Source organism: Colletotrichum godetiae, assembly GCF_030913485.1.
Source record: "Colletotrichum godetiae strain CBS 193.32 chromosome Unknown BDP55scaffold_59, whole genome shotgun sequence".
Lineage (NCBI taxonomy): Eukaryota > Fungi > Ascomycota > Sordariomycetes > Glomerellales > Glomerellaceae > Colletotrichum > Colletotrichum godetiae.
The window spans coordinates 177895-190630 of record NW_026851307.1 but is presented as its reverse complement, the minus strand read 5'-3'; the positions used below and the strand labels follow the sequence as shown (position 1 = coordinate 190630).

General features: G+C 53.4%; 5 protein-coding genes across 5 annotated transcripts; 2 read left to right on the top strand and 3 right to left on the bottom strand.

Annotated features, from left to right (window-relative positions):
* Nucleotides 1–176: 176 nt before the first annotated feature.
* Nucleotides 177–2523, bottom strand: BDP55DRAFT_679386 (immunoglobulin E-set). Its single transcript, XM_060576046.1, has 4 exons — nt 2046–2523; nt 863–1185; nt 755–803; nt 177–699 (listed from the first exon to the last, which is right to left on the bottom strand). Exons 1-4 carry the CDS (start codon nt 2140–2142, stop codon nt 569–571), a joined length of 600 nt encoding a protein of 199 aa, XP_060424332.1. The 5' UTR covers nt 2143–2523; the 3' UTR covers nt 177–568.
* A 3049-nt stretch (nt 2524–5572) lies between these two features.
* Nucleotides 5573–6951, top strand: BDP55DRAFT_733201 (KilA-N domain-containing protein; the record flags this gene model as incomplete). Its single annotated transcript, XM_060580050.1, has 3 exons — nt 5573–5648; nt 5701–6859; nt 6921–6951. The coding sequence occupies 3 exons, from the start codon at nt 5573–5575 to the stop codon at nt 6949–6951; spliced, it is 1266 nt and encodes a 421-aa protein (XP_060424331.1).
* A 1163-nt stretch (nt 6952–8114) lies between these two features.
* Nucleotides 8115–9807, top strand: BDP55DRAFT_679377 (3-hydroxyisobutyrate dehydrogenase). The gene is made up of 3 exons (XM_060576045.1): nt 8115–8491; nt 8554–8727; nt 8936–9807. Exons 1-3 carry the CDS (start codon nt 8381–8383, stop codon nt 9656–9658), a joined length of 1008 nt encoding a protein of 335 aa, XP_060424330.1. The 5' UTR covers nt 8115–8380; the 3' UTR covers nt 9659–9807.
* On the bottom strand, nt 9738–10163 carry BDP55DRAFT_733199 (uncharacterized protein; the record flags this gene model as incomplete). The annotated part of the gene is made up of 1 exon (XM_060580049.1): nt 9738–10163. One exon carries the CDS (start codon nt 10161–10163, stop codon nt 9738–9740), a length of 426 nt encoding a protein of 141 aa, XP_060424329.1.
* A 461-nt stretch (nt 10164–10624) lies between these two features.
* BDP55DRAFT_338399 (RTA1 like protein) lies at nt 10625–12135 on the bottom strand. Its single transcript, XM_060566901.1, has 3 exons — nt 11636–12135; nt 10988–11486; nt 10625–10926 (listed from the first exon to the last, which is right to left on the bottom strand). Exons 1-3 carry the CDS (start codon nt 11865–11867, stop codon nt 10689–10691), a joined length of 969 nt encoding a protein of 322 aa, XP_060424328.1. The 5' UTR covers nt 11868–12135; the 3' UTR covers nt 10625–10688.
* Between the last annotated feature and the right edge of the window lie 601 nt (nt 12136–12736).

The following is a 12736-nucleotide window of genomic DNA, read 5'->3' as shown; positions in this document are numbered from 1 at the left end:
ACCCATAGACGAACATTTGATGAGGATCCAAAGGGATCTGTATTTAGCTTGGGGACAAAAGATGATGACCCAGCAGAACTAAAAAAGAAGTATCTGCAATCTAAACCGTCCAATTTTTGTTTTGTAATCGTGACTTCATATGCCATGAACCAGTGTAAGAGGTTGGGAGCAAAGTTTGTGTGTGTGTGTGTGTGTGTGTGTGTGTGTGTTTGTTGTATAGCAAGAGAAGAAAAGGACTTTTATCAGCCTGGTCCATCACCGATGTTTCCTGCGTGAGGGCCGTGACTGGTTGACCTTTTGAATTCTTTTTGTTGTGAGTGAGCGAGTGAGATGCTGTCCTTGTCCTGCCTGCCTCGATTTCCATCGCGAATGTCCTCCCAACCGTGATCGGGTTCGAATCTACCCATAAAAACAGTAGAGCTCATCTGCCGATGCGCGGGGTCTCCCTCCTGGAAAGACACAAAATTCGGAAGACGAAGTTGTAGGCGAGGGCGACAAGACAGTTTATCGGATTGATGAGAATGATGTCAGGGCGAGAGTAGGGCAGCCATCAGGGGCCCTGTCCACTCTACCAGTCCTTGGCGATGTCGAAAGACCACTCAAAGGTCAAGTGAGTCTTCTTGTCGTCGTCGACGAAGCTAGAGATGGCGTTGTAGTGACCTCTAGCCAGCATGCCGGAGGGGGCGTCCTCCTCTTGGACTGAAGCAAGGGTCAGCATTACAACACGGGATCCTGACTAAGGAGCAAAACTTACAGCGCTTGGTGTAAGTGGTCTGCTTGTCGGTGTTGGGAGCGTAGCTGCCCTGGAGGTAACAGTCAGCATCAGAATTTCAAAATAAAAGGAGGTGGAGGGAAGACTTACCAGCATCTCAGAGTCCTTGCTGACCTTGATTCCCTTGCGCTTGACGACCTGAACGTACTGCAGACCGCTGAGAATCTCGTGCTGGACCTTGAACTTGGCAACCATGGTGAACTTGCAACCCTCCTTGATCTTGAAGGGCTTGTCCTTGAGGGTCGCCTCAGAGCCGGGGGCAGCCAGGTCGATAGTAACGGGATCGCGACCGGGCGACTCCATGGTCAGGGAGAGAATGATGCAGACGCGGGGGTCGGAAGCGTCAGAGAGATCCTTTCCGCCGCCGAGGCCGAGGGACTCCTTGTAGCGCTGTAGAGACTCATCGTTCTCGTCTGTGGCGTTGTTAGTCGGCTGCTCATCTCCCATCTCGTATTGTTCCATGTCCAAGGGCTCAAGAACTGCTAGACCATGTGCTGCCCTGACAACAAGGGGAGACATATAAAAGTCCCGAATGAGGTTTGGGTCTTGAGAGAGCATATTCTCTTGGAGGCGGGTGAGTTGGGGGGATTAGGAGGAACAGGGCGTGAAAGAGCTCTTGCTCGGTGAAGGTGTCTCTCGTCCATCACCTTAAATGACTGAGGACGCGATCCCGAGGGGGTTGAGAGGGGAGCAGGGGGGAGCTCAATGGAGTTCCGGTTGCTGAGGGCGTTATTGCGGTTATGCTTCTGCATCATGCGACGCATACCCTCATATAACGCCTCCATGATAATGAGAGGATATTACATGCAAAGGTGCTTATGGTATCGATATCGCAGTGATGAAATGGAGAATGTCAAAATTGAGGTTGATGATGGTGAGAACTAAGAAGAAAGTGGCTGAAAGGCAGTAAAGGTGAAGGCGAATGTGAATCGTGAGGATGAGTTTTGTGGGTGTGAGTGTGTGCGGAAGGTGCAACCAGCTGGGTGCCTTCTTCTCCTGCTGTTTCTTGGTGAGATGTGCCATGAGATGGATGTTGAGCATGCCATCTGCCATCTCTGGGCACCGAGGTGAGTGCAGATATGTGAGAGTCTCCCATCTTGCACACACCGATCCCAAAGCAAGGTGAAGGAAGGTGTGAGGGGCATCTCTGAGGGACCCAGCTGGAGCTGTCCCGGCCCCAAACAGCAGCACCCAGAAACATGGAGAAGAGCAGACCAGACAGATGAAAGATAGCAGATGGGACCAAGGAGCAATGCATAGTCAAAGAACTTACCCATCTTCTGGTACTCGGCCAGACTCTGCTTGGGTTGGGAGAGCTTGTAGCCCTGAGTCTCCTCAGGCATGGTGTCCTCTTGCTCGTGGGAAGCCATGGTGATGATGTTGATGGTGGGGTAAAGGTGGGAGCTGGAGCTGGAGCTTGAGCTGTAGAAGCTGTTCTGGGGCGTGGGTATCGGAGGCTATGGGATGAGAACAGCACACGTGAGTGATGAGACCGTAGATGGGAAGGCTGTGACGATGTTTACTCTGGAGGAAAGAAGTTGAGGATCAGGTAAGGTGGTAAGGTAGGTCAGGGCGATGGAGTTGAGGTAAGGTCATGGCTGGTCCCCCCGTCCAGTAAAGACGAGGCAAGCCGCAAAGCAGCAGCGCGCACCGGCAAAGGTCACCGCTTCCCGTTGCCCCTCATTGTGCTCGGGTCTGGCTGGGTCTGGGTCTGGGTCTGCCTTCTTCCCACCCAAAAATCGACCAGACAGGGGAGGAGCGTCACCGCGTCAGGGCCAGTCGGCGGACAGTGGGCGCTGTAAAGTGGGCTCTGATGGATTCAGGACCGGCCTTGACTGGACGAAACGAGAAATGTCATTGGTTGACAGGTATGTGGGTCTAGGCCTGCATTGATTGGCCAACATCTGGAACAAGATGGAACTTCACACACGAAACCAGGCACAATCGACAAAGCCCTCCTGTGCATCGCTCCCCTCTGGAGACCTTAGACCCAAGCAACGTAACGGTGGTGAGGTTGCTTTGCTGCAGCTTTGATAGAGGGACGAAGAGCAAGACATTCAACCACTCTGAATAAACGCTTACTGTTGCCCCTCGGCGATGACCATGCCGTGCTACCTTGCTGTACCACATTACCTACCCATCCTAAGTACCCAAGCAAGGCCAAGTCGCTGTGTAGGTACCTAGATACGGATAGGTTGCTAAGGTAAGGTCTGCAGCTCTCTGCCCCTCCAAGTGTCTTCTGCAGCCAATCTCGATACGGGATGGGGGATAAGAGGGGGGCATCCGTTTGTAACGACCACGATTCTGCGCATCGGCTGGATGAGCGGTCTGGAATGGTTCCTGATGAGGGGCACAATCGACAAGCTTCAGAAGTTCAGCGCCTTTCCTTCCACTGCTGGAAGAGCATCATGGAGTAAGCCGACGGTTGACAGGTGGCAGATGCTTCATGCGGGCCATCTGCGAAATATGGATAGCCAGTGTTGAAGAGCTTGCTAGCAGCTGCATCGTTGCTATCTTTGCATTATTGCGACCTGGACATTAATGCACAGGAGGGCATGTTTATGCAGCATCTCCAAGCTGGCTTATGTAATTCTCACTGAGGCAATCGTGGAGGTCCGAGGGCCGAACCCTCCAGCGTTCAGGCCATTTCAAAGATCAAGAAGAATCACTCGTTTCCAAGTTCTACGTCCTGGATGATTTTTCGCCCGTTACCCATCCAAAACTTCAGTGAAGGCGTCGTATGTTAGTTAGCCTGGTGCTGTTGCTCTGGCAGCATAGCCCTATTGTACTTGGTGCCTGGAACCGTCTCTCTTGCGCTTCGGCCTAGGCGAGATGAGGAACTCTAGAGACTAACCATCGACCTTATTTGTCTTAGGTACGGAGTACAGACAGATACGTCGCAGCAAAAAGGATGGGGACATCCTTACTATTGTGTCAACCCAAGACCTCAAGCAAAAACTATCGCCTTATCGATTAGACTGCAGCTGCTGCAGCTAATACGATAGATACTGCAATGCACGGGACGGGGGCAACGTGGTCGAATGATGGGCTGAAGACGGGATAGCTGCAGTTCGCCCGTTGCCAGGCGCAATCGCAATCGGAGGGCCCCCGCGCTGTCGGCTCTGTTGCTGCCGCCGCTTTCAATTTGGTGCAAGGAAGGATGTCGGCAAGCTTCAAAAGGGGGGATATCCATGCCACATGCGCGGCATGCTGGAGAAGAGTGAAAAGGGACGAGGGACACTGGACCCTCTTGAGCTTGAAGAAGCCACCGACGGCCCTGGCTCGTTTGTCCCCGCTTGACTGGAGACTGGAGACTGCGAACGGCGCCCAGGGTGTTCAAAGCTTTGCGCGTTCGCGACGAGAACTGTTGGGGACCAGGGGGGGAGACTCTCATTCAAGAGCTTGTCTGGTGCGCTGAGGAAACGTGTGCTGAGCTGTGAGGATCAAAAGCCTCAGCTTTCCCTTCTCAGGTTGGCTTAGCACCTTGGGTACTCCGCGGGCACATAGGTAGGCACATAGGTAGGTACCTTGACGCGACATGGGTCACGCAACGGGTAAAGGCAAAGAAGGAAGGGACCGTCGTATCGATAATCTTCCTTCCCTCCTTCCATTCATCAGGAGTCAGGGACTTTTCCTTCCCATTGCATTTCCGGGGAAAGCGCCGGGAGTGGTGGTCGTCGAATGCGGCAAGTGGTAGCTACGATAGATAGCTACATCATTTACATCGATCTCTCTATAATAAAACCAAGTATTTGTCTATGTCGCATATCTCGCCTCAATAGTGCCTTTGACATACGCAGTACTCCGTACGTGCTCTCCTCCAGGCTCAGGCTTCTCCCGCGTCAGGGCCACGCCGTCACGCTTTGCTTTCCGAACCCGCAGTTCCACCCCTCCCTCCAATCTTACCCAATGAGCAAAGGAGACCCCCAAAGTTTGAAGCTCTCTCTCGCTGCGCTGCGCTGCTGCTGGTTGCTGGTGTTCCCCGGTGCTTGGAGAGTCTGGGACGAGACGCGCTGTTGGAAACTGTAGTGGTGAGTGAGGTGCTCCAATTTGCGCGCGCAAAACTCGCCCAGCTCTACGGAGTACGTAGTACGTCTCTCTGGCCTCCGCTTCCCTTTCCCTTCCCGCCCCGGCAGCCTCTCTTCCTCTTCCGTCCTCTCCTTCCCTCTCCTCCTCACAAGTCACCACCTCTCTCTCTCATCCCGACTCGTCCCTCCCTCCTCTCTTTCACACCACCACTACCTCACTCTCTCACACACACATTCCCTCCGTCTTCTTTTCCCCCCTCGGTCCAGCCTTTGAGACAGCTTTTGCTCTTTGTGCCTTGCCCTTATCGGGATCGCTGTCTCCATTGCCTACAATCAATTATAATCCTTTCTTCATCAACCGCATCGCCAACCCACCCCTGTACCTTTTTTTTTTTTACGCGACAGACCCGTCACGTCACGTCGGCGCTCCGAGGATCCAACTCCATCTACAGCTCCCGTCAGCTCCAACGAGTCTCCAGTAAGCGACACCTACCACACACACACACACTCTCTCTCTCTCTTTCTCTCTCTCTCAGCCTCTCTCTCTATCTCTCTCCCTCACCATCATTCTTGTCTTGCGCGTCGCATATGCGCTCTTACCAGTGCTCAGACTGACGCGACGATTTAGTCCTTTATTCCTCCGATCGAGCCCATAGTCGACGCGACTTGGAAGACGCCTTCCCCGACTGCCGCCAGCGCGCATCGCAAACTTCGTCACTTCACGTACCCAATTTAATCGCCAATTTTGCGCACTCCGTCCCACACTTCCGAAATGCCTTCCGCTACCACTCAAGAGCGGCACTTGCCCGCAAAGCGCAACTCCCTCATGACTGAGGATGTGCCTCGCTGTATGAACAATTGATTGCGCATAGCGCTTCATGTTTGCTAACAAGACTCCAGACGATGACCTCGTAGCCCGTCGTCGACTCGGCCAAACTCAGCTGACGGCCAAGATGGTCAACCTTGCTGACGGGGAAGGCGCAGCTCTCGGCGTCTTCGACTATGCCCACCTTCGCGCTCCTTTGCCCAAGGGCATCGTCTCTGGCATCTTCAAATCCAGCCCCAACAGCTACTTCCTGATGCGACGCAGCCACGATGGCTTTGTTTCTGCGACAGGAATGTTCAAGGCCACATTCCCCTACGCCGAGGCCGCCGAGGAGGAGGCTGAACGCAAGTACATCAAGTCTCTTGCTTCCACCAGCCCCGAGGAGACTGCCGGCAACGTCTGGATTCCCCCAGACCACGCCCTGACCCTCGCCGAGGAGTACGGCGTTGCGCCTTGGATCCGCGCCCTGCTGGATCCTGCTACTATCGCCGTTTCCAACACCCCCGACAGCCCTCCCAAGAAGATCACGGCCCCTCCCAAGTACGAGCTCCTCAAGGCTCACCCTCAGCTCGCCCCTCCTACGCCGACTTCACTCCCTCGCAGCACTCGATCTCGCCGCTCAGCAAGCCCTACCAAGACCGCCGCTGCTACGACGCTCCCCAGACCTGTCAGATCGCCCAGGAAGCGCAGGGCCAAGGCCGACTCTGTCGAGCCTCGGGAATCCACGCCCACAATTGCTACTAAGCTCGAGGTCAATGGTGTGATTGAAGAAGACAAGGATGCCGAAGCGGAGATCAAGACGATTCTCAAGACCGTCGAGGCGGAACCCGTGTTAGTCTTTGAGGCTAGAGAGGAGGAGCCCAAGGCCAAGGTCATCGTCGACCAAGATATCAAGACAGACGAAGATGGCAACGAGACCAAGCACACTGCTGTGTCACTAGAGCTTCCTCTGTTGAGCGCAGAGCCACCATCTGCTGAGGAGACTGCGCGTATGATTGCGGAGGCGAAGCAAATGGTCGAGGCGGCTGCTATCAAGTCAGAAGGTGTTGACAGCCCCAAGGCTAAGAGCAAGCGTGGCGCCGAGGAGATTTCAAAAGGAGATGATGAGGACGAGGAGAAGGTCGCAGAGGAGCCGCGGTCGAAGAAGGCCAAGACCGCCGAGGTGCAGGTCAAGAAGCTCCGCGTACGGAACCGAGCTTTGTTTGGTCTGAGTGCCGTGTCACTTGCCGTCGGGTATGTATCTCTGATTTGCTCTCTGTCGTACGGGACTACAATTGGCTAACCAAGTTTACAGCGCATTCTCGTACTTTGTTGGTTCCTTCTGAGACGTCATTTGACGTGTCGGGAGCTCTAGGTTGCAGTGGAGGCGGTTGGTGCGAGAACTCGGCGGCAGCCTTTCTATATCGTTTTATTGCCTTACTCATCATACCCAGATAGAGCTCGAGGGCACTCGGGCCAGCTTTCTTTTCACTCGTTGCTTGTGGAATATTGGGTGGGATCAAATAAGTGTACATTGAGATCGTCTCTACGGCGATAGGGGGCTTCGCGGGAGGGCAAAGCCGTGGGTGGTTCAGGATTGAGGCAATTGTAGTTGATGTATTGTTTAGGTTTTTTTCTGCTTGCGGCGTCGAAAGGGATACGGTGCATGCGTTGCAGGATGTGCTTCTTCCAGGCGTTATCTATCGTCTTGGCAATTTATCTCGCTCGTAAACAGTCAAAAGATGTTATGCTGTAATGCCTGCTGGATACATGCCATATGGTCCTACCATGATGTACGTTCTGTACTCATCAATTCAGCTGCTAGAATGCTTCGTTCGCTTCAGTAAAGATCGGTCTGTCTGCGGCCGAACCACTCCACGACTTCCATCTAGTATCCGTATATTCCGCATACGAAGTATATGAGTGAGAGGCCTGGGGAATGAATGACAATTTGAAAGTTGGCCGTACGAGGTCCTTGTCTTCAGCCTATCCCACCCGCTGCTGGTAGGTTCAATGGCTCAATCGTCTTCTACTCGGTTGTACGTCCCATTGTTTCATGGAAGGCCCTTGGCGAAGAGTCAGTTGCTCGCCGAAATCTCCACCACTTATCCCTTCAGTCTCCATCGTCGTCTCAACTGTCTCCATCGGCAATGGAGATGATGTTTGTCAAACTGATGTCATTCGGTCCACATACCACGGCATATAAGGAGCAGAAATTTCTCACGATGATCAGGAGGAATGTTCACCTTTCTACTCACCTCTTTATCGTGAGAAGAAGGCAGGACGCAGAGCTCAGGTTTGACTTATTTCCAGCGAGGTTGTCATATCCCTACGTTCAGGACTTCTTGCAACCATGCAGTATTCCTAGCATGATCTGCAAGGGGTGCGGAACCACTCTTTTTTTCTCCAATCCATCCGGGGCCGCTCCCGCAGACGCGCCATGCATGGGTTTGGAGACAAAGGCCTCGGGTGACGGGGGGGCCAAGGGCCAAAGGTCGCCCGCGTGCATCATTCGAGGTGCGAGCGGGCATGGCTAACACCGGCAATGGCCGGCTCCCCGGATAACCGTTGGTTTGCTCCCCCGCAGCGCGCAGGCGGGTGAAGTGGAAGGAAAGCTGGGGTTACGACCGGCTGGAATGCCGTCTCTCCTCCAACTTTGAAGAAGAGAGCATTGAACACTCGCATACTTTTGCCTTGAGTTCACTTGTGTCTTCTACTTCACTTGACGAGAGTCCTGCTTGTTTCATCACTTGAAATTGGAATACATTTCACAAGATGCGGGTGGCTTCCACATTGCGAGCTCTGCCGAGATTCGTCCAACAGCGCGGCTTTGCGACAACGCAGTGGCGGTTGGAGAGCTATGGCTTCATCGGCTTAGGACAAATGGTATGGCCCCTCAAATACACTATGGCATTGAGACCTTCGGCAAGCTAATTGTCACTTTCCAGGGTTACCAAATGGCCAAGAACCTCCAGTCCAAGCTGAGTCCCAAAGATGAGATTCGCATCTTTGACATCAACAAGGATGCAGTCTCCAACCTGGCAAAGGAGATGGGCCAATCTCAGACTGGCGGCGCAAAGGTTGCGGTTGTTGACACTGCACGAGATGTCTCAATTGAAGCTGTAAGTTGCCATCTTTCGTTTTCCATCTTCAAGATGAATCATCTATAGTCGTATGATGCATTCTTAAAACTGTTTTGCCAACTATGAGGCGGCCTACATCCGTCCACTGAGTAAAACTACTTCCTAAGTTTTCTGACCTCGAGAGAACCTCACTTCCTTTCTTCTGCTTCAACTTGAGTACCAAGGCATGAATACTAAACCCCACCAGGACACCATCATCACCGTTCTCCCCGAACCATCCCACGTCAAAGCAGTCTACGCCTCCATCCTCAAAGACCTGCCCTCCCGCAAGCGCACCTTTATAGACTGCTCCACCATCGACCCTTCCTCCTCCCGCGAGGTCGCCGCCTCTGTCTCGGCCTCGACCAGCAACCACGGCACCTTTGTCGATGCTCCCATGTCCGGTGGCGTCGTCGGCGCCACGGCCGGCACGCTTACCTTCATGCTCGGCTGCGACGCCACCCATCTGTCTGCCGTTGAGCCGACGCTCCTCCGTATGGGTCGGCGTGTCCTGCACTGCGGACCGCAAGGTACGGGACTCTCTGCAAAGTTGGCGAATAATTACCTTCTGGCCATTAACAACATTGCCACGGCCGAGGCGATGAACCTGGGCATGAGGTGGGGTCTTGATCCCAAGGTTCTCGCGGGCGTCATCAACGCTAGTACGGGCAAGTGCTGGCCGAGCGAGGTGAATAACCCCGTCAAGGGCGTCGTTGAGGGCAGCCCCGCGGGGCGAGATTACAAGGGCGGCTTCGGGATCGGGCTGATGCGCAAGGATCTTGGGTTGGCTGTCGTTGCTGCGCGGGAGGCGGGTGCCACGTTGGAGTTGGCGGGCAAGGCGACGGAGGTGTATGCTTCTGCCGAGGCTGAGGCGGCGTGTAAGGGACGGGACTTTTCTGTTGTCTATCGGTACTTGGGAGGCAAGGAGTGAAGGAAAAGGCATCCGTCAATCTGGGGTGGTAGATGTTTAGATCCTTCCGATATTGTACTTACCGAAACAACGAAATCATTCATCGGTAGATGTCAGACCATCCCGTAGTTGAAGGGCCTGGGACGAGTCGTTTGTTCTTCCTGGTACCCGCCAGCGCCTTTGTCTCTGCCCTCCACCACTTCTCCCTCACTCCCGCCTCTTTCTCGCCGAGATGGTCCACGCATAGCTCGCAACAAATCACTTTCGGCTTTGGACGGCGGTGCTGTGGCTCGATGAGGATGTATCCCAAAGCCGTCTTCAAGACTTCAAACTCGAGGCCCAAAGGATTGAGCGCTGGGTCGGAAGCGGACAGCTCAGGGACCGTGTCGTTGAGACCGCCGCAGTGCTGGGTTTTTTTGTTGTAAAACATGGCGGCGGAACACTGTTCGAGGACTCGGCGGCGTGGTTTTCCGAGGCGTGTGTTGCAGATGCCGCATATGTAGTGGACTACGTCTGCAATGTACATTGTGAGTGAAGCTGTGGTAGGGGTTGCTCACGAGGAGTGTTTGTATCTTTGACATAATACCTCTGACAAGTGGATGATTCTAGATGACGATAATGTTGACAGCTTTGCGTGGAGGAGGTAGAGGAATATATCAAGCTCGTGTAGTCGAAGCCAAGTCACTATCCAGGTGATACTTGTAGATATTGCACATGGGACTTGAAGATGTTGAACAAATTTTCTTCAACAAACAACGAGTTCCGAATTCGGTTCGCCAAAAGGGAAACTTTGTTTGAATTGTTTTATCGTCATCAAAATTGTCGACAAAGCTCAAGGAAAAATTGAGTTTGAATCTAGTGTTCAGACTGGTTCTCGTCCATTTCTTTCACAGAGCGCAAGTATACAGTCTAATGAGCTTTAAAGAAAAGATTTGACGCTTTTGGGCCGGTTCCCAGCTGACACAGCCGTCTGTCGAGAAAATATGTTCATAATCCCTCCTTTATCCGTCTAATATCATCTTCTTTCTTCTAACACCCTTCTTTCGACTCCTCATGCGGACTCGCGCCCGGACTCGATCTTGGTATTCTCCGGTGTTGATGCCGTTGTTGCCCCCGACTTCTCTCCGATCGATGCCTTGCGGGCGTTGGCCATCTGCGGGAAGAAGAGACCGGGATGGAATGCCGTCAGCATCGTCACACAGATCAAGACTAGGCCACTGTCGAGAACCATGAAGGAGGCCTCGTCCTGCATGATATGGTTGCCCCATCCGCCAGCCATCTCGGCAACACTGTAGTATCGTCAGTCATCCCACTCCGGTTTTGATCATCTAGAGAGACAGCTCAACTTACCGGTAGATGCAACGGGTCATAACACAAGCATACGCCACCGCGACAGCATAGATGAAGGACCTGAACCTCTTGTCATGGTACAGCGCGACATCGCCGGTACTTGCATCGGCCCCATGCGCCCACTTCCTCACACGGATCCAGTAATCCGCGCCGGTAATTCCAAACAACATCAAAACGACAACCTGCAGCACGATACCCGCAATAATGGCCTGGTTCCCCCCGTCAAGTAGCTTCTTGTTCGTCTGGCCCGCCGCGGCAGCCAGGCCGCCGCCGATGGCTTGGATGATGAGGCAGGTGAGGTCGGCGGGGAGGAAGATGAGCGGGTACAGACGCGGACGGACACGCGAGAGGGACGGGTTGAGGTGGGCGGAGACGTGTTTGAGGGTCAGGTAGATTCCGGCGCAGATGAAGGTCGGACCGAGGATGATGGTGCAGATTTGCATCTGGAAGGCGTCTTTATTCCAGGGGTTCTCGTGCAGGAGGGTGCGGCCGACGTAGCCTGGCGATGTGTTAGTGATGGGAAGGGGGGTTTGAGTTTCTTCACGATAATGGCACGGGGTTTAGGGGCACGGAGGCATGGTTCATCCAGTTGCAAGTTGAGACGACGGTTCGTATATGAGGAAACGCAAGGGCAGGGGAACTCCATACCAACTGTCTCGAGGACACAACCGCCCGTCACAAAAGCCATGAACGTCCAGGTGCGCTTCCATGTTCCAATGGTTGCTGACACGAGCACAATCAAGCCAAAGGCGATGGCGAAGAAGATGTTGGCGCCGAAGTTGGGGTAGTAGGACAAGACTGTCATCTCGACGGGGCATAGCTCCGAGACTTCGGTACACTCGCGGAAAGGCCGCCGTATCGTGGTGTCGTTTGCTGACATGGTGGCGATCGATTTGGGTGTGCTGCTAAACGGAATCGAGTGGCCTCGTCGTGGTTCGATCTGCTCGCCAAGTTTCGCAACGTAACTGATATCACGACAGCGATCGATCGCAGGTCTGGTTCGATGGTACCCAAGTCCTCGTATTTCCCCACGCTCTCGTTGTTGCCTCAAGTTTGAGATGGTAACTGCTCTATCGAGTATGCTTGTCAAGAAAAGAAGGACTTGAATAGAATAGAGGTGCAGATCCCAGATAGGAACGGCAGTCAGGAACACAGACGACGTCCGTCATGTACATATATGTATGCGAACCATGTGAACTTTGGTAGTAACATGAACAGCAGCCTTTGCCTTTTTAGAATATTCGAACGGACAGACAGAGCACCCATCTCAGGGTCATCAATCCATGACAACCCCCCCCTTCGGTCATCTCTGCCGTATGACTGGTCAGTCCATAGATCAGTAACACGAAAACCGAACAAAACGAGAGAAACGAGATGGGATTTACTGCAAAAAAGAGCGACTAGGGGTGGCACCAAACGGCGACGCTAAGGACAGAGCCAAGATCTTCGTCGTCTACCCGAGGACCCGCTGGCCCGCTCGAAATGGAAACCACTGCGCCTGCCGCTTACGGACTTTGTGTGTGTGTGATGGGTGGCCATTGGACGATAGTTGTCTCTCTGTTGGGCCCTCGGACGTTCTGTGACATGTTGGATCTGTTTGTAAACATGTTGCATGCGACATTGAGATCTTGTCAGAAACTTCAGGTATCACAGGTAGTTGTTGCTAATGTGGTTCGAGTTTCTGATACTGAGTCCCAGTCAACAACTCTTGTCATTGACACCAAATTGAAGAGACAACAACCAGAGAGT

Coding starts and splice junctions, on each gene's coding strand:
- BDP55DRAFT_679386 (XM_060576046.1), bottom strand. CDS start 2,142: ATGGCTTCCCACGAGCAAGAGGACACCATGCCTGAGGAGACTCAGGGC. Junction 1,186..2,045: donor GGCCGAGTACCAGAAGATGG/GTAAGTTCTTTG, acceptor ACAACGCCACAG/ACGAGAACGATGAGTCTCTA. Junction 804..862: donor GCAAGGACTCTGAGATGCTG/GTAAGTCTTCCC, acceptor TGTTACCTCCAG/GGCAGCTACGCTCCCAACAC.
- BDP55DRAFT_679377 (XM_060576045.1), top strand. CDS start 8,381: ATGCGGGTGGCTTCCACATTGCGAGCTCTGCCGAGATTCGTCCAACAG. Junction 8,492..8,553: donor TCATCGGCTTAGGACAAATG/GTATGGCCCCTC, acceptor GTCACTTTCCAG/GGTTACCAAATGGCCAAGAA. Junction 8,728..8,935: donor GAGATGTCTCAATTGAAGCT/GTAAGTTGCCAT, acceptor AAACCCCACCAG/GACACCATCATCACCGTTCT.
- BDP55DRAFT_338399 (XM_060566901.1), bottom strand. CDS start 11,867: ATGTCAGCAAACGACACCACGATACGGCGGCCTTTCCGCGAGTGTACC. Junction 11,487..11,635: donor TTGTGTCCTCGAGACAGTTG/GTATGGAGTTCC, acceptor ACACATCGCCAG/GCTACGTCGGCCGCACCCTC. Junction 10,927..10,987: donor ATGACCCGTTGCATCTACCG/GTAAGTTGAGCT, acceptor ACGATACTACAG/TGTTGCCGAGATGGCTGGCG.